Source organism: Falco biarmicus, chromosome Z (genome assembly GCF_023638135.1).
Source record: "Falco biarmicus isolate bFalBia1 chromosome Z, bFalBia1.pri, whole genome shotgun sequence".
In the NCBI taxonomy this organism is placed as follows: domain Eukaryota; kingdom Metazoa; phylum Chordata; class Aves; order Falconiformes; family Falconidae; genus Falco; species Falco biarmicus.
The window spans coordinates 364,691-383,617 of record NC_079311.1 but is presented as its reverse complement, the minus strand read 5'-3'; the positions used below and the strand labels follow the sequence as shown (position 1 = coordinate 383,617).

The window sequence follows — 18,927 nt, the reverse complement described above, 5'->3', positions numbered from 1 at the left end:
GTGGAAAGGCAGCTGCCCACGGAAGACACGCATGCCTCTTGGTGTCAGCCAGCAGCCCCCAGCAATGGGAGAGAAGCCACCCACATCGGGGCTGTGCAAGCTGACTTTGCCAATAACGAAGATGCTGGAGAGCCTGGCGGCAAAGCTCTTGCCGTTGGTATCCTTCACATAAGCCACGTCAAATCACTGGCCAGTGATCATCCCGATATGGCCCAGGCTGGCACCACCGGTCACCATGCACAGGTTACGTGGGGTGAAGGAAGACAGGCATGACAAGAGCTGGCACCAGGGGCCATGGTGAAGCCCTTCCACTTGGGCTCTTTGAGGAGCACCGCTGGAGAAGGGGAGGGACAGAGCTGCGCTGGCCCATAGAGTGGTCGCTGGAGCACCTGGTGACACCCACGTCCCACAGGAACCTTGAGAAGCCAAATTGCTCTCTGGCCCTAAGGCTGGTGCCGAACATTCCCCACCACCTTCTTGGCTGTGTCAGCACCAAGGAGGCAACCCTGCTTCATCGTCCGGGTTGTGAGTGTGATCCCTCGCACACTTCACCTCTGGAGGAAAGTCACTGGAGGAGAGCAGCCTGCGAGGGACCTCCCAGAGCCTGCTGGGGAGAGGCTGGTCCCTCCACAGCCCATGGAAACTCCTGGGAGCACCCCAGCACGCCCAGTGGCTGCTGAGCCTCCCCTGAATTTCTGTAGGCAGGCACCAGAGCGTCCCCAGGCCTGGGAGCCCAGTGTGGGAGCAATGCCTGGGGACAAGGCCCAGGGTGGTGGCACCCAGAACTGTTGAATGCACACCCCAACACAGAGGGGTGAGCCCCTGCTCAGCATCTCCCAGTCCCAGGGGAACTCAGCCCCACAGGCTGGGGGACACCTGCCCTCTCCCCAGCCCCTCACGGACCCAGGGGTCTCTGCCAGGGGTATGGGACACGCTACAGCGGGCAGGGGAAGAGCACAAAGCTTATTAACGGGATGCCCAGGGGAGGAACCAAATGTGGGGAAACATGGGAATTGACGCAGTTCAGGCAGGATGAACATGTGAAAACAGAGGGGTAAGGTGATAAAAAGGGTCAGCAACACAGAAACTGATTTCTGATCGGGATGCTTGTCTGGTCATGCCCTACGCTGGGTCAGCATAGCCTGTCTTGCTGCCACCTTAATTCAACTCCACTTCTAGCATCCTTCTTGAATGAGGGACTCTGCACAGTGTGCATGTGTTTTCATGGTGGTCTCAGGCCACAAAGGGGAGCACATCGAGGCTGCTGGTGCTGTCTGCATTTGCGTGAGTGCTCAGGGCTCCTGTCTGCACTGATGCGTGTGGCCAGCCATGTATATGTGACACATATATCCACAGCCATGTACCTGCGAACTTGTATTGGGTTTCACGGCACAGTTTTGGGAGCAGGGGGGGCTACAGGGGTGGCTTCTGTGAGAAGCTGCTAGAAGCTTCCCTTGTGTCAAATGGAGCCAGTGCCAGCTGGCTCCGAGATGGATCCACCACTGGCCAAGGCTGAGCCATCGTAACATGGCTCATAACGTAACATCGTACATAGGTACCTCGTTATGGGATATGTTAATGTTTAAGAAGGCGGGGAAAACTGTGCAACAGCAATAGCAGCTGGAGAGAGAAGTGAGAAGAACAACTCTGCAGACACTCAGGTCTGCGCAGGAGGCCATGAGGTGCTCCAGGCACTGGAGCAGAGATTTTCCAGCAGCCTGTGGTGAAGCCCACGGTGTGAGGTAGGCTGTCCACCCTCAGGCCGTGGAGGCCCACAGTGGAGCAGATCCCCACCTGCAGCCGGAGAGGGCCCCCCACCAGAGCAGAGGGATGCTCGAAGGAGGCTGTGACCCATGGGCAGCCCACGCTGGAGTGGGCTCCTGGCAGGACCTGTGGTCCCGTGGAGAGAGGAACCCGGGCTGGAGCAGGTTTGCTGGCAGGACTTGTGAAACCGTGGGGACCCACACTGGAGCAGGCTGTGCCTGAGGGGCTGCACCCCACGGAAAGGACCCACGCTGGAGCAGTTTTGTGGGAAAGGACTCAAGCTGGAGCAATTCATGACTGACTGTCTCCCACTGGAGGGACATCATGCTGGAGCAGGGGCAGGGTGTGAGGAGCCCTTCCCCTGTGGAGGAAGGAGTGGCAGAGGCAGCGTGTGATGAACTGACCACAGCCCCTGTTCCCCATCCCCCTGCGCTGCTGGTGGGAAGGAGGGAGAGAAATTGGGAGTGAAGCTGAGCTCAGGAAGAAGGGAAGGGGGTAGGGGGAAGGTGTTTTTGGGATGTGCTTTTATTTCTTATTATCCTATTTTAATTTGAATAGTAATAAATTAAGCTAACTTCCCCAAGCTGAGTCTGTTTTGCCCATGATTATAATTGGTGAGCGATCTCTCCCTGTCTTTAACATGCCTCACGAACCTTTTGTTATATTTTCTCTCCCCTGTCCAGCCGAGGAGGGGAAGTGATAGAGCAGCTTTGGGGGGCACCTGGTGTCCACTCAGGGTCAATCCACTGCAGCACTGTAAGGGTGTGCATGTGTATGCACATGCTTTCTGTTAATAGCTGCTCAGCCTCACTGCTGGCTGAGCCTGGGTGCAGCAGCCTCACCTCTCTTGGGCTGCTGGATCCAGCCTTCCCTACAGGGAGCAAAGATGACTTTTTCACGAGTGAGCCAGTTCCAACAGTCTGGCAGAAGCAGACAGGGGAGGCTGGAGCATCGGCACTAGCCCCCTCCATGCTGCAGCTTGAGGCTGCTGTGCTGGTCTCCTTCCAGCTCTGTGCAGCAACCACTACAGGTACAGCCTCAGGACAGACAGAGATGGCCTGAGTATGACATCTCGGTGAGGCGGCAGGTGGAGGTGGCGAATGGAAAAGCAGAACCCCTTGTTGGATGCGTGCTTCCTCTAGGAACTGCAAATTAAGCTTTGCTGCCTGAGCACTAACCTGTCTGCCAATGCAGGCAGCGTGGAGTAAAGCCACATCATCACACGGAGATGCGTGGTGCGATGGTGACCTCTGATGGTAAAGGGAATACTGCTACAGAAAATCAACCTGTGTCACCATCTGGCCCCCTGAGGTGCCAAACCCCAGGTGTCCAGACATGTGGTGAGCATGCAAGGGTCTGAGGGGAGAGGCCAGACCAGTCTTGCTACTCCTTCTCCTCCTGCTACGCATCAAGAACTGTTCCCCTGCCCCAGGTCCCCACTAAGCAGGACGTAGCTGGTGAGGCTGCTGGGGAGATATGAGCCACAGCAAAAGGGAGCAAAGGGGATTGGGGAGCTGGGTAGAAGCACAACACAGCTGTGAAGTGGGAGGCTTCCAGCTCAAGGTGCCCTAAGGACTCAGCTGTTCGTGTGGTTGGCGCCGTCTCTTCGCCCTGTGTCTCTCTGGGCCCCACTGTGCCTTTTCACTGTGCCCACTGCAATGCACAGGTGAGAGGAGGGCATGAGGCTTCCTCTCCTGGAACTGTTACGCTGTGTTTTAGCAGCTCTGTGTGGATTTACATTGCTGGACTGTCTGCTCTGGTATCGTTTTGCTCCTTTTAATCACCCAGTTTACACAACCCCCAGGATACCCTGTAGGCCTGAACACTGCCTCATTATTTGCTGCTTGCTCTGCAGAGAAATAACATCTCTCCCCCAGTCCTATTGCCATCTAAGGGTGTCACTCTCCCCAGCAGCACTATACCAAATGTACCCCTGCACAAGAACCTGTGCAGCCTCCTACGTTGTTCCTCGAAGAGGTCAGTGCGATGTGGTTTTAAAATTTTTCCCCTGCTTAAGCTCCTTGTAATTTGGCTTTCCCTTTGGATTAGCCATCCAGCTGACAGCTCTGCCACAGCACGGTGTTAGCAGGACTAGATGTAGATTCCGTTTTGGAATCTCATTCAACAAAGTTACCTGTGCCAGAGAGTCTTCCCCCTTGTACAGTTGCCAAGAGTCCTGCTGGAAAGGTGTGACTGACACTGCTGGCTTTCCTGGCCCTAAGTAGCTGCCGTTAGCTGCAATACATGCCAGAGCTTCTGGCTGGAATTAGTTGAAAGGAAAAGACTTCAGATTTGATAAAGTCAAGAGGCAGAGCTCTAACCGTGGTAGACTTTTTCTGTCTGCGGGGAGACACGGACAATATTACATGCCTCAGAACTGAGGAGAGAGGATGAATGGACACAAGACCATGCCACCTCTGGGTGTCTGTTACTGTAGCCCTACTGAGTGAGCAATGGGCACTGATCTTGCAGTGCAGCTGCCTCAGGCACCACCTATGATAGCTGCATTTATCGGTGCACCATCTGACTAGACAAACTTACTGGAAACTTGCAGAACGCTATATAACAGCCCTTGTCATCTCTTCTGACCTTCACACTGACGTGCGGAATCGAACTCTACCGCTCAAGGAGTTACAAAGCAGGTATGTTTATTGCGGCGCTGAGTGCAAGGGCGGTCGCTCCTCCTCACTTGCACACCGTTTCAACAAGCAGCCCGATATTTATTATACAAAGTCAGGCATATACAGAAAGGTTTCCGAACATTCAGAATCCCCCTCTGGCGCCTCTTCAAGATGTATTTTCCAACTCCTTGGGCAGTTCCCTGAAGTTCCTGTTTATCTTTGCATACATTAATTATGCAGACATTAATGCTTGGTCCTTCCTTATTGTCCACTCTGAACACTCAAGCTAATACGTGCCCACGGGGCCGGTTTTAATCTGTATCACCACGATGCCCCGCCGGGGGATCCATCCTCTTTGGGGTGGGGGCCGTTGGAGAAAAGGACGAACTTTTCCCCTGGTTTGTTTTCTTTTAGCAGTTAGCATGCCCTAGTCAGACGGCTCCTTATTGACATTCTCGTGGAGCTCATCTCCATCGGTACTAACTGTCCCTTCGCCAAGCGCTGAGCTCCTGCCCTTCGCTCTTCCTCTGGGGCTGATGTTTCTGTTACCTGTGCAGCTTCTGCCTGCTGCAGAGTTTTACATTTTTTTCACTATACCAACGCCAGAGGCTGCAGATCCAGGCTGGAAAACAGGAAATAAAGATGAAAGCTGTTCACTAGTGACTGTCCCAAAAGAAAACAGCCTGTGGACAGAAATGGCAGACCAAGTCTCACAGGCAATACTGCATGGGCAGTCCTGTTTGGGAGCTTCTGCCAGAGCATTCTCGTTTGAAGGAGACCTGCCTTGCATTACATCAACCAGCCTAAGCTGGTCTAACTCACCCTTTGCCCTGGTTAAGGCTGGGTTAGATACCGGTATCTTCTCGTGTGCCTGTGCAGCACTGCCTGCAGTAGATGCATCGGTCCTGGACTCAGCGTACATATGGTCTTTAGTCACACTATCCGGTCTTCAGACCAGCAGAATTGAAAGCAGTAAGTATGGATGCTCCAGCTGCAAGGCACTGGGAAGCCAAGACACTGAGCATTAGACGCCAGCAGCAAGGGCCACGCACACTATTAGTGTGCTCACACACTAGGAGAGATGGCATTACCCTCTACACCAGGCCTGAGAAGCTGGATGGCATCAGTGGGGTGGGTGGGAACTGTCCCTTCAGCTTCAATTGGCAGTCACATTAATTTGCTTTTCGGCCTGGTTTGATGAAGCCCCAAAAATGTACAGTCTGATTGCTGTGCAGAGTCTGTAGAGAGACACTATGGAATGGCAGGCTGAAATTTATTGGCCAGAAAAAGAGAAAGTATTTTTGTTTGAACAAAGGCAAATGCTGTCATTAGTGTATGTATCAATATGGATTCTTTTGATGGGGTGAAATGGTCAACTTGGTAGGTAGCACCAAGGCTCCAGCACTATCTACTTTGCCTCCCTTTAGTGCTTCTGCAAGGCTTCCCCTGGGCCTCTAAACCGCCCTTGATACATATGCAACAGCAATAAACGTCCTGGTACAGCTCTAGAGGTGGAGGTTTCTGGCACTTCTCTGAATCTTACTGGTAGATGCCGAAGGAACCAGGGCAAGCTAATGCTGTCCTTTCAGCTGGCTGATAAGCTGTTTCCACCATGTGGGAGCAGCCCTGGAGAGACACTGCAGAACAGTGTATAGAAGGCCACTTCACAAAACATCTCCATCAAGGAGGATCAAGCCATCTTGGCGAGTTCTCCCATCTGCCCCAGCCCCAACCTGTCTGAAGTCTCAAAAAGGGCAGGCGGGACAGGTTTAATTTCTGAGTGCTATTTACTGCCTGCCTTCTGCACTAGCCCAGTCTTACCCCAGAGCCAGTGCCAGCACTTCATGGGATGGGGAGGACCCCTGGGGCAAGAAGTCTGAGTTCTCACTAGTGTGCTGGCCTTGCCCCAGAAAGACCCCACTGCTTGTCCCCAGTTATCTGTGAAGTTTGGCCTTTCCTCTCACATCACTACTCCTTAATCGCTTGGGAGATCCAGCTGTCCCTTGTGGCATCATCTGCAGCTTTTGTCAGCTTTCCATACTGTCACCTGCGATACGCAGCCATGTCATGCAGTTGCCCATGTTCTGTTCAAAGACCTTAACCTCTAGCCAGCGTTCGGTCAGTGTCTAGTCGTCTGATATAGATTTAAAACCAGCCCCGTGGGCACGTATTAGCTTGACATGTTTAGAGTGGGCAGTAAGGAAGGGCTCATCGTTAGCCAGCAGATGCGTTACACTTGAACAAAAGGTTAGATGATGGAAGACACGTGAAGAACTCTAGTAGGTAACAGAAACTAAACAACAGGCTGCTAATGTATGCAAAGGTAAGCAGGAACTTTAGGCAACTGCCCAAGAAGGTGAAAAGTACATCTTGAAGAGGTGCCAGAGGGAGGAGATTATGATAATGAATTTTTGGAAACCTTATGTATTTTCGTAACTTTGTACAATAAATATCAGCCAGCTTGTTGAAACAGTGTGCAAGTGAGGAGGAGCAACCCCCCTTGCACCCAGCACTGCAATAAACATCCCCGCTTTATAACTCTCCTCGAGTTTTAGAGTTCAATTCCGCATGTCATGTCTGCCTGTAGCCCCAGTAAATGAAAGCTAAAATTTTCATGCAATTACAGGGCTGAGTAAAACTAAGAACATAATACGAGCTGTCAAAATCGTGCAGTTTGGAGGTTTGAGGGAATTCTGGAAAATTGACACAAACATTTCAAGGGCAGCTCGGGAAGTTGTTCATGCTGCTGTCAAAACCCAAAGCCAATGGGTTCCCTGCCAGTCACTCCACATCTGAAGTCTCCTCCCTATCCAATGTGGGTTTCTCCCAAAGGAAATGTTTCTCATCCCCCTATTTTACAAAAGGACAAGGAGTATAGGGTGGCCCCAGGGAAACAACTCTCCAGTCAATGCCCTGGCAGAGTTCTCATTCACGTTGCTCCTTAACAGCATTTTTTTGTCTTTTCCTTGCTCCAGTCTCTCCAATACTGTGTCATGTTTGATTCAGCTATGCCCAGAATTGCCCAAGTTCCTTTATCTTCTCCAGAGCAACGTCTGGGAAAGCAGCATCACTTCTGCTTTTCAAATACAAAACAAGACTGGGAAGACCAACAGTCTTGAAATGTAGGATGAAACTCCTTGCTCTTCTGCTAACATGGGCTGGGGACCTGCCAATCCGTTTCTGCTAGCAAAGACCAGAGAAATCCAACATCCAGAATGAAACCACAAGTAAATCAATGAGATTACCTGGAAGCCAGCAGAACAAAGCTAGTTTATATCAGCTGCAGATCTGGGCAGCTCTGTCGTGTTTTTCTCCTGGACCTTGCTGTAATGCTCTCAGGAGGGCAGTTTTACAACTTTTTTTGACCAGAAGAGTTTGACCTTTCATTTGCGCTGGGAATTGGTATTGAATGTCCTGCAAATGTGCTCAGAATAGGGTGATTCCCTTTTCCACTTTCCCTTGGCCATCCTTTGCAAAGTCAGGGTGGACCCTTGAGGTACCACAGAAAAGCAGGAAAGCTCCCCCAGCTAATGGGAGATGCAATTAGCCCCTGTTAATCACTGGCACAATGAAAGCAGCTGCTCTGTAATTGGCTTTGCCTCAGGTCATAGGCAGCTTAGCTGAGACAAATCTGGGTTTTTGAATTATCTACCTACTGCCTATCAAGCAAGCAGGCAGAGCAGGGTGGGCTGTGGAACCCAGATGTCTTGTGGGGGTGATGGGGAGAGCCACAAGCCTCTGCCTGCTTGTTTGGTCCACTCCAGGCACCAGTAGTGCCCGTGCCCATCTCTGAAGGTGTTCCCGGCATCTGAGGAGAGCTGCTGAAAGCATTGCTGCCTGCCACAGGCTGGAAATCGCTGGCTGAAGCCTGTATGTGTGGATGGAGCTCAAGAGTGAGACTTGACGGCTGTGTACACACTTATCTGGGTGGGCCTGGTCTCAGGCCTGAACCAGCTCCTCCCCCTAAAAAAGGGCACAATTCCAGTTAGCATTCATAGTCATCCAGTATCTTAACTGAAATTCATACACAGCCCACCTTCCTGTGACATCCAGCTCCTGGAGCGGGGGCTTTGGGGTTGGCCAGAGGCCACTCCAAAGCCAAGATCCCTGGTCTTCTCAGTCTTTCTGTACCTGTTATTAAGTATTACTGGCCTCCGACGGTCTCCCGGGACTTGTTTGGGAATGGGGGTTGCATTTACAAAAGGCAAAAAAAGATCTTGCACGGTGGGGTTCTGTGCTGGAGTGAAGGGTCTTGTGTTCTAAACAAAGCAGAACAGCTAAGTCAGTTACTGCAGATCAGCAGCGGTACAAAAGACAATGGTGCGTAATTCAGGAGATGGTGTGTGAGTCAGGAAAGCTAGCAGAGCTAGAAGCAGGTTGACTCACAGCCAGATAAATTCTTCACTTCAGTTAGAGAAAAACAGGTATCTATTAAGTCGCACTGTAAACAGGTTACTTAGAAGGCACCAGGAATAGGTCAGAGGGGCCAGCAAGGCAACTGCTTCTCCTGCTTGGTGCAGCTATAACCCTCTCTTCCCAGCGATTGAGAACATTGAGACTAGTCTGTTCTTCAGGATCGTGTTCTCCTGCACAACTCACGTGGTAGTACCACACAAATGGGGAAGCCAGTGGGGTTCGCAGCAGCAGATGTGATGGCATGGCCAGAGGTGCTGAGTTTGAGGCTGCTGTGCTGACATGCTTTGAACCATCACGATGTGCAACCCACAGAAGCGGGCTCTGTTTCATCTGTGTCCGTCTCTCCTAAGCAGCCCTATGATGCATCCCCATTCCCAGACAAGTGTCTAGTACCCATCACTTAGATTAACTGCAGCTTCTCAGGACCACCATTAGTCACAGAGGTTGTCACTTACAGATGTTCCAAGCGCTATTATCTGCAACAGACTTGACAGGCATTGGACAGTCTCTCTGTGCTTTACTCTGTAGGGTTGTCCTAAGTCTGCTCACTGCCCTCTGCCTTCTAAGGGCAAGCACTGGGCTGAGGAGTGGCCTGGGTTTGCCTGGGACAGAGTTAAGTTTCTTCTTAGTAGCTATTGCAGTGCTGTGTATTGCATTGCTGCGAGAACAATGTTAACAGCATTGTGTTTGATCGTTGCTGGGTAATATTATACTAAGTCAAGGACCTTTCCCGTTTCTCAGGCCCGACCAGCGACAAGGCTGGAGGAGCACAAGAAATTGGGAGGGGACACAGCCAGGACAGCTGATCAGAACTAGCCAAAGGGATATTCCATACCATATGATGTCATGCAGAGTGTATATAAACTGGGGCAAGAAGAAGGCAGGGGGGAACATTCGGCATTATGGCATTTGTCTTCCCAAGTAGCCGTTATTGCATGACGGAACACTGCTGTCCTGGGGACAGCTGACCACCCACCTGCCCATGGGAAGTGGTGAACGAATTCTTTGTTTTGCTTTGCTTGTGTGCGCGGCTTTCGCTTTCCCTATTAAACTGTCTTTATCTCAGCCTACGAGTTTTTGTCTCTTTTACTCTTCCGATCCTCTCCCCATCCCACCGTGGGGACAGTGAGCAAGCAGCTGCGTGGGGCTTGGTTGCTGGCCGGGGTTAAACCACGACAGGAGAGAAGCTCCCGGTGGCCCGCATGACTCCTCCAGCACAGCTACACTTAACCAGAACTGCTCCGTGCACTCACCTGCAAAAGGCTCCCCGAGTTCACACCCACGGACCGGGCAGCTTCCAGGCTGGCGGCACAGCTACCCACCGCAGACCCAGCTCTGCCTGCTCCGGTAGACCAGGCAGCCGCCCGGCCTGGCGGGAGCGGGGAAGCCGCGCTGCTGCAGGCGGGACCGGAAGAACTCCGCCCGCAGGGCCCCCGAGGTCCCCGCCCCGCCGCCGGCCGGCACAGCCAGGACGAGCACCCCCGGCAGCGGCCGGCCGCGAGCCCCGGCCCCCGCCGCAGGCCCGCCCAGCCGCCGGGCCAGGCCGCCGCCGCGTCCCCTGGGGGGCAGGCCTCCGTCCAGCCGCGGGACACCGCCCCGCCCCGCCCCGCCCCGCCAACAGAGCGGGCCTGTTCCGCGGGCCGCCTGAGCCCTCCCACCCCGGCAGCGGCGGAACGCGCCCGTTACCGGGACCGCCAGGGCAAAGACCGCCAGTACCGCACTGCGGAAGCAGCTCCCGCGGCCTCACGGCGGGGCCGGGCGGCCCCCGGAGGGCGGGGCCTTGGCCGCGCCTCACTGCGTACGCGCCGCCCGCCCCGCCCCCCCCCGCCCCTCTCGCGCCTGCGCCGTGCGCGTCCCGCCGGCGGCCCGCACCGCGCCGGGCGCAGCATGTTCCGCATCGAGGGGCTGGGGCCCAAGATGGACCCGGAGGAGCTGAAGCGGAAGATGCGCCGCGACGTCCTCACCTCCGTCCGCAACTTCCTCATCTACGTTGCGCTGCTGCGGATCAGTAAGTGCTGGGGCGGCCGAGACCGCAGCAGACGCGATGGCGGCCTGTATCGCCGGCCTTGCTCCTGGCAGCCTCCTGACCGCCTCGGCCCGCGGCGGCGCGGCCCGGTGGCTGGGTGCTTACCCGGGGCCGCGATGAGGCCCGGCGGCCCGGCAGCGCTCCCGGCTGCCGTTCCTGCTGGTTCCCCCCTGGAATCGTGCTGCCTCGCTCGTTAAAGCAGGCGTGCGGAGAGAGAAGGGACCGCCTGGGAGGCAGAAAGTAGTCCTTCGCCCAGCCTCTGAATATTTTAGATGCTGTTTTGTTACAGACTTACTGGGGAATAACTGCTTCTTCAGCGAGGTTCATGCAGTTTTCTTTTCTGCTTGCAGCTCCTTTCATCCTGAAGAAGCTGGACAGCATATGACCACTTCAGACACAATATATGAAAACATGAAATGGACCGGAGCTGCTTTCCCCTGGTTTTTTTTTTTTAATTAAACATTGTGCCAGAGGCAGACATCCAGTACTAAATGGTTCTAAAATGTTTCGCTTAAGCCTATCTGACCTGAGAGTGACAGCTTAGGTTGGAGGATGGGGAAGATGTCTGTTGCCCCTGCAGGGCAATTCTGGTCACAGAATACTCCCTAGTAGCATCAAGCTATGACTTGTGATGGAACATTTCTTGTACTGTTTAAAAAAAAAAAAACAAAACAAAACGCTGCCCATCTCCATTTTGTTTGAAGTGTTAAGCGCTGGCAAGTTGCTCTGTTATGCAGCTACCTCTAAACTGCCACATGCTATGGCCATCAACCTTACCGAACTTTTCTGTATGAAAAAGGAAGTCTTCAATGAGTTCAGTTCACAAGCAGTTTTATTTTAAATAAATGGAGGAGCAGTTGTGTTACTTAACTTTGGTAGTGCTTTATTTTTAATAACCGTCACTCAAGCTAGAGGTCATCTGGAGTTATTTCCCTGGCTCTTGTCTTAGGCTTACTTTCTTCTCCACCTTTAAAATCAACTTGTATTGAGGAAAAGCAAAGGAGAGTGAAAAAGACATGGCAATGATGCATTAATGTGGTTTTGTGGTGGTTTAACCCCAGCCAGCTACTAAGTACCATGCAGCTGCTCAGTCCCTCGCTTTTCCTCCTCCCTGCACCAGTGAGATGGGAAGGAGAATCAGAAAAAAGGTAAAACACGTGGGTTGGGGTAAGAAAGAATTAATAATTGAAGTAAAGGAAACTATAATGACAAGTAATGAAAAGGCAGATAACAAAAAGAGAGGAATAAAAGGCGTGAAAAACAAGTGATGCACAATACAGTTACTGGCCGCTGCCCAGCCAGTCCCCAAGCAGTGATCGGCCGGCCACTGGCAAACTCTCCCCGGTTTATACACGGAGCATGATGTTCTGTGGTATGGTTTAGCCCTTTGGCCCGTTGGGGTCAGCTGTCCTGGCTGTGCTCCCTCCCGGCTTCTTGTGCACCTCTTCACTGGCACGGTATGGGAAACTGATTTGACTTAGGGTAAGGACAACTTGGCTACAACTAAACCATCAGTGTGTTGTCATCAGTGTGTTGTCCTCGTACTAAATCTAAACAGAACAGCAGCTACTAGGAAGAAAATTTCTATCCCAGCTAAAACCAGGACAGTCTCCACCCTCGTTCTATACTGTTTGCATCACACCCCGGTCCCACAAATTCCAGTAGATCCCAGGTAACCACCATCACCTTACCTGTCTTTTGATACAAACACACAGGTATCGTTCCCTTAGTCTATGGACCATCTCTATAATAAAGTCCATTGAGTTCATTTAGTCCATGATGTTGGGCTCCATCTGTCAAAACAGTCCTGCAATGCAGGAAAGATGCAGGACAGGCACCTGTTGTTCATTGACCTTCAGCAATCCCACAACAGAAGGGTCTTCGAGAGACTGGGCAAGGTAGGCAGCTGCTTAATTTCCTCTGTCTCCAAGGCAGCTATACCCAAAGCCCACCGGTACCCTTCTGGGCCCTTGAAATACCCTCTCCTGAGAGTCTGTGCCACGGATGCACAGAGCCTCTGGGCTAGTCGCAGCGGGGTGCTTTTGCCACTTCTTCCTAGTCATCTTACTTCAGCCTCCAATACAGTTGGCTGTTGGGATCCCTGTCACTCCAGAAATAGAAAGGGCTTCTGCCCGGTATGGCTTGATGGCATTGGGTTACACTGTGCACTGGTGTCTACTAGAGCTTTATTCTCTTCTGGATCTGATTGTGCCTGGACTTCATCGTAGACTCAAAGAATATCTCTACTTGGAAGTGAACCATAAGGACCACCAAGTCCGACTCCTTGGTCCTTACTGGACGACCCAAAACCAAACCACGACTAAAGGTGTTTTTCACATGCTCCTTGAATGCTAACAGGCTTGGTGCCCTGGATACTTCCTTGAGGAACCTTGTCCAGTGACTGTCAGTGAAGAACCTTTTCCTACCATGCAGTCTGAACTTGCCCTGACACAGCTTCATCCCATTGTAACATCTGTGGCTTGCTCCACTTTCTCTGTGTGGATGGTATAACAGGATCAGCCTGCCTGAGCTCTAGGTCTATGGAATTCTTTAGGGTAACAGCTGCTGTGACAATCTGTTTGGTATGATGTGGCACATGTAGCGCCTAACATACCAACAGCAAGCAGTTATTTTCTTATCTACGACCCTTGAATAAAACATAGCGCAGAAGAGTACAAGCACAGTGGAAAAACCCCAGGTTGAAAACACGGGCCCCAGATCTCTGTCCAAGGCAGCACAGGGCTTCGTTGCTGAAGTGCTTGTAAGGATTAACCACATCGCTGCTGCTCCTATGCGCGGTCGCATTGCGTTGCTTTTGCTGCTGTGGGTAAGCTATTACCATGATTAGGAAAGGGTGTAGGTATAGTGCCAAGCACTCATATATGGCTGGAATGTATATATATATATATATATATACAGGCACACGTATTTGAACTCCCAGTCTCTTGGTTAACCAGTATGTCCGCTTTAGCTAAAGGAACTGCCTGGACTGGTGTTTCTTCCCCTTTTTTTTTATTTTTTTGTTTTTTGGTAACCTAGTCTGTAATGTGGATGCAGGAAACAGATCACAGTGGCAGCACTTCACCTTTGTGCCTCTGGCTTTCTGCCATTTCCTGGCATATCACATGTATAAGATTATTTATACAATTTATTTATTTATCTATACATTTTATAGGCAGCACAAGTGAGCAGAGACTGACTTCATCGGCTAGGCCTCCATTCTGTGGGAGAAAAGCGTGCAAGAGCGCAAATCTACAGAGTGGAAAAGAGATTTCAGGAGTTGTTTCGTATTCGCACTTTACTGGAACAGACTCACTGTCCTGTTTCATTGCAGCAGGCAAGCAGTCATAAAGGACTTGTGCTTTTCTCATTTTACTTACCACCTCTGGCTCTCTGCATAATTATTAGCACCAGCTTCTTTGCTTCTAGACCACATCCACTTTTTATTCTTTGTTTTGTGTGCCATAGATTTCTCCTCATTTCTAATTTCAGCTTTGCATGGAAGCACGCTCTGAGCCAGATGCACCACAGTGGCAGAACCAGAGGGCATTATTTCCTAGGAGACAACTCTTAACTTATCTTTTTTGCGTTTTTTACTTCGAGAGAACTCTGCTTTGGATTTCTGCCCTATAGAAGCCAAACCTTTATAACCCAGCAAATGCCACAGCTGTGCTGCATTGCTTTTGCCAGTCCTGGGTGCAACATAACCAGCATCTCCAGGGACAGTAAATTTCCTGGGTGGCTGACTGCCTGTGATTTACTAGCTTCCAGAAACAACTCCATGTTTGGGTGTGACACCCACCTATAGCAAAACACCCTCGGAGCACACCTGGTGGTACAAAATCAGCAGCCAGGTTGATGATAGGGCAGGTGGAGGTGCGGCAGCTCCTTCTTTTGCTGTTCAGCTCTTGTGTACGCAGCATGGCACCCTCAAGTAGCTGGTGCTCCAGGGGGGAAAAAAAAAGTCAGGCTCCAAGCCAAGCATCTGTCAGGACTCTGAAAGAACCAACCGCTGGCCTGCAGCAGCAGCAGCAGCGAGAAAGGCTCAGACACAGGTGGCAAGGTCCACGTGCTGCCCACACACAAGTGCCAGAGCACTGAGGATGGGGGCGAGAGGGATGTTGGTGTTGGTGCAGCCCTCCTGTAATAACAGGAGGAAAGCAGCACAAGGGACTTCTCCTCTGACCCCTGCCATGTGGTGCACCAGCAGCCTGGTGCAGGTTGCATGCCCCACACCACCTCACTCTGAGCGCATCATCTGTGTTCTGTCCTTGGGTGGTGCGCAGGGCATGGTCCTCCCACCCAGAAGCCAGCGTGCCCTGCTCTGCAGCCAGACAGGAACAAACATGTCCCAGAAGGGCTGCAGATGTTTGACCCCAAAGGGGAAAATTCCGGCTGGGGTGCAAATCCAGTGACAACTGCATAAGCAGATGAAATTTGTAAGCAAAGCTTTACTTACGTGTTCAGGTTGCTCAAAAATGGCTTGCTTTAAAACTGCCTAGTCTTCCTAGTTATGCTGCAAGGTTTTCTCCTGGGGGCAAACATGGGTGGGAATTAACAAATGGTGACCTTTTCCGCAGCGTTAGAAACTCTAACTTCATGTGAGATGCCTAAGAAAACAGGCCAGAGAGAGAATGCCACTTAAAATGGTATTTTACTGCTTTTCAAATGCTTTTATTGCTCTATTTTTCCCCTACTGATATTCCATGAATTTTCAGTATTAATGTGCATTTTCAACTAGGTATTTTCAAAACTAATTGCATAGTTTCCAAGCAGGAAGATGTATAAAACTGACAGTAAGCCTATAGTAAGAGTATTAATGCAACATTTTCCAAACTCCTATGGCAAAGGAAGCAAAGGTAGCCACTGACTGTTTTCTAGCATGTGCTTTGCGGTTCGGCTCTTCTTGAGTGAACAAATGCCTTCTTCCTGGAACAAGGGAGAGGGCAGATTTCAGACAACATTACCAAGTAAGTCTTTCATAGGAAACTGAACTTTTCTTAAAAGCCCCGCTCTGACTCTACCAAAGATTCAATTTCGGCATAAGATACTGCATTTCCAGAATAGCTTTGAAGTGACACACTCCTCTCTTCCTCTTCTTTCCCACACCCTGACCTCCCAGTTTCAAATCTTGCTTTACACACGGCAGACAATTCACCATTGTACTACTTGCTGGTCCAGCATAACCTATGCTGTCTCACTGGAATGCATTACAGCAGGGACTAATGTCATGGTACAAATACTAGGAGTGACAGAGCCTCACAGAAATCTGTTCCTATGGCTGAATGTAAAATATTAGCATTCATTTACCTGTCTCGTCTTCATTCTCCTTTCTGGAAAGGATTCATTCCTGCCAGCAGCTGATACTTTGTCAAGGGTATGACTTGCATTCCCATCTGCGCTTTATTAAAAGAACCACCCAGCAACGTTTCATGCCAGCAAAGCTGCTTGTGCCCTTGTTGGGATAGGGGAAGGCTGGTACATTGAAATACCCTTCTCTGTTGCACGGGACGACCTTGTCAGTTGCTCTAGAGAAGGACAATCCAAATACACGCAACACATCTGACCAAGTCCTTCCCTGCAGCTGGCTGCTTTCTCATCTACAAACCCTGATTTGTGCAGTGGAAGGAGAGTGTGCCAAAGCCAGCTAGCTCCTGGTAATGGCATGCACTGTTATTGTTAGCGTTACCTGCTAGGCAGGGTTGTCCTGTGCCAGAAGGTATGCCTCCTTGTTTCTGTTCTGCTCAAGGACCGTGATGCTCCCATCTGCATGTGCCTCTCCAGCCGTGTTGGCAACGTGACACCGGTAGACCCCCTCATCTTCCTTCATTAGTTGGTCAATCTGGCAAAACCATCACAGAAAATAGTTTATTATCAACAGGCACATACATTCTGAACAGCACCCCGGAACCACTCTCACAACTAAGCACATTTGAAGTTTGCTGTTCGTTCAAAACAGGCACAAAATACTGCTCCTCTAGACAGTTACGAGGGCAATCTGCTCTGTGTGACGTGTCTGCCCGGAAGGTCCTCTTTGGTCCTTCTCTTACTGCTTTCACCGTTTGAACTTTGTCACTTCTCACTACCACCAAGACCTTGGGTGCTGCCTGTCCAAGCCTGTCCCATGTACCTGCTGTGCTGAACTTACCAAAACCCACCCTGTGCCTTCATCCTGCAAAGGTCCTCCCCAAGCCTGAACAGCCGTGTTTGCTCTGTCTCCAGGCAGCTCCTCCAGGAGGGTGACTCCTCTGTGTGACTCTGAGACCTGCAGAGTTTCATAGGAGTGTGAAGATGTTAGAGGACATCCATGAAATCCATTAGAAGCATTTACTCGTGATAATTGTCTCTGAACATGCTGTCACTGACATGCTTGGACAAGCAGGCAGAGGAGCTGCATGCAGGGCAGGGAGCAGGGAGAAGCAGGGTGATGCTCACTGGACAGGTGCTCTCTGCAGCTCCAGGGAAATATGCTGGTGAAATGCACCTCTTTCTGCCTACACCCAGCCTGTGCCAAGACTCTCATCCCCTTCTTCCTCATTGCCCTGAATTTGAGCCCTATTCACCCCTAAGAACGCCTGAGCTCACTTGGTCTCTCAGTGTAGCTCCTGTGTCAGCAGCAAAGAGCAGAAACCTTCTGTCACAGGTACTGGGGCTTTGGATACTTCAAAGCACTGCTCAATATGCCTATTGCTCAGCATCCTCCTGTGCTGCAGCATTGACCCCTACAGACTCGGTTCTCTGTGTATCTGAAGGGTTGAGAAAATTGCGCTTGCTTTGAAGTCTCTAAGGTTTTAGGCAAAATTTTTTTTGTGCAGTGTGGCTTCGAGACGCCTCAGGCTGACGTCATCACAGAGCAAGGCACTTTCAGACACGGAGATAAAACCATCCAGCAAACCAGTAGCACCAAGTAGTCTCTGTTTTACTAGATGCGTGGGCAGATGTCTGCTGGGCGTACATCCCAGTTGTGGTACTGACTGCTAAAACCATTCTCTAATTTGTAGTGCTTGACAAGGCACTCTGACGTTGTTCACTAGATTACATTACCATGAGAAGATGCTTGGATTCGTGATAACCTTTGGGGAGATGAGGACTAGACCTCCCCACCACATGGGCACTACCGGCTGCTGAAGCGTTGGAAGAAATTGTCCCTACTCTGCTTTCAGCGTGTATGCGGATGATGAATTGAATTACCTGAAATGTGGTGCAGCAACACAGAATGTGAGCATGGGAATGCAGAACCACATCTGCTGCTAGACAATGAAGGTGAGCCTCCTGTACCAGAGTCCCAGCATACCTTTCTCCAGGTGCCAACAGCCGTGGACACTGCCTTCGTGTCACAGGACGGGTACACCTGGGCCCTGGTGATGTTGTGAATTTTCTGTGGTGACAAAATGATCGTGGGAACTGGAAGAAAACAAGACACTTTCCTGGAGGTGATGTGGCCACCTGGCATGGCCAGCATTCCCAGAAACTGCTTGGGCCTTCTGCTTCCCTGTCAGGGAAGCTCGCTTTTCCTGTAACACTTTGCTGCTCTGCTTTGCGGATGGCATTTCTCCCACCCCACGCAGCTCCCAGCAGCGGCGGCAGGGCAGGCAGGCAGGACAGGGCACTGACTTGGCATATGCGCCTTGCTGCAGAAGGGCAGCTGTGAACCTCAGGGGACACAGGGCATCGGCCACGCTGTGACACCAGCTCAGTGCAAGGCTGCTGTGCCAGAAAAGGTGTAAATACCCCCACAACCAAGAAGGTCACAGAATGAGAACCTGCTGCAGCTGCTGTGGAAGGATGAAGGCTGGGTATGAAGGACAAGGTTGTCCAGGCAGAATGAGGACTGGGACTCTTGGGTTGCAGTCTGGATTTATGTTAGACCAAAGGTGCTTACTCTATGCTGACTGATGTGTCTGTCTGTCTGTCCCCATTACTCTAACCCCAGCGCCACACGCCTTTGCATAAGACCACTGAGCTGGTGGACGAGGACATTTGAAAAACACAACCCGAGCAAAGAATCAGCATGGCATCAAGCTCATGTTTGGAGTGTTGTGTAAGGGAGTAGCACTGGTGGCAACTTCCAGGTGTGAAGTCAAGATCCCAGACAGATCT

At 51.2% G+C, this 18,927-nt stretch overlaps 2 protein-coding genes and 1 long non-coding RNA gene across 8 annotated transcripts in view; 1 reads left to right on the top strand and 2 right to left on the bottom strand.

Annotated features, from left to right (window-relative positions):
• LOC130142340 (FERM and PDZ domain-containing protein 1-like) overlaps positions 1-10,175 on the bottom strand; it is a 59,664-nt gene extending 49,489 nt beyond the window's left edge. For all 6 annotated transcript variants that reach the window (XM_056324056.1, XM_056324061.1, XM_056324068.1 and 3 more), the window contains exon 1: positions 10,055-10,175. The gene's annotated coding sequence lies outside the window, so the exon portion shown is untranslated. The remainder of the gene's footprint in view (positions 1-10,054) is intronic.
• Positions 10,176-10,636: 461 nt separating this feature from the next.
• On the top strand, positions 10,637-11,697 carry LOC130142342 (mitochondrial import receptor subunit TOM5 homolog). The gene is made up of 2 exons (XM_056324071.1): positions 10,637-10,809; positions 11,178-11,697. The coding sequence occupies exons 1-2, from the start codon at positions 10,689-10,691 to the stop codon at positions 11,210-11,212; spliced, it is 156 nt and encodes a 51-aa protein (XP_056180046.1). The 5' UTR covers positions 10,637-10,688; the 3' UTR covers positions 11,213-11,697.
• Positions 11,698-15,462: 3,765 nt separating this feature from the next.
• LOC130142837 (uncharacterized) lies at positions 15,463-18,324 on the bottom strand. The gene is made up of 4 exons (XR_008819539.1): positions 18,122-18,324; positions 16,976-17,092; positions 16,517-16,669; positions 15,463-15,756 (listed from the first exon to the last, which is right to left on the bottom strand). It is a non-coding gene; the product is annotated as an uncharacterized LOC130142837 (long non-coding RNA).
• Positions 18,325-18,927: the final 603 nt, after the last annotated feature.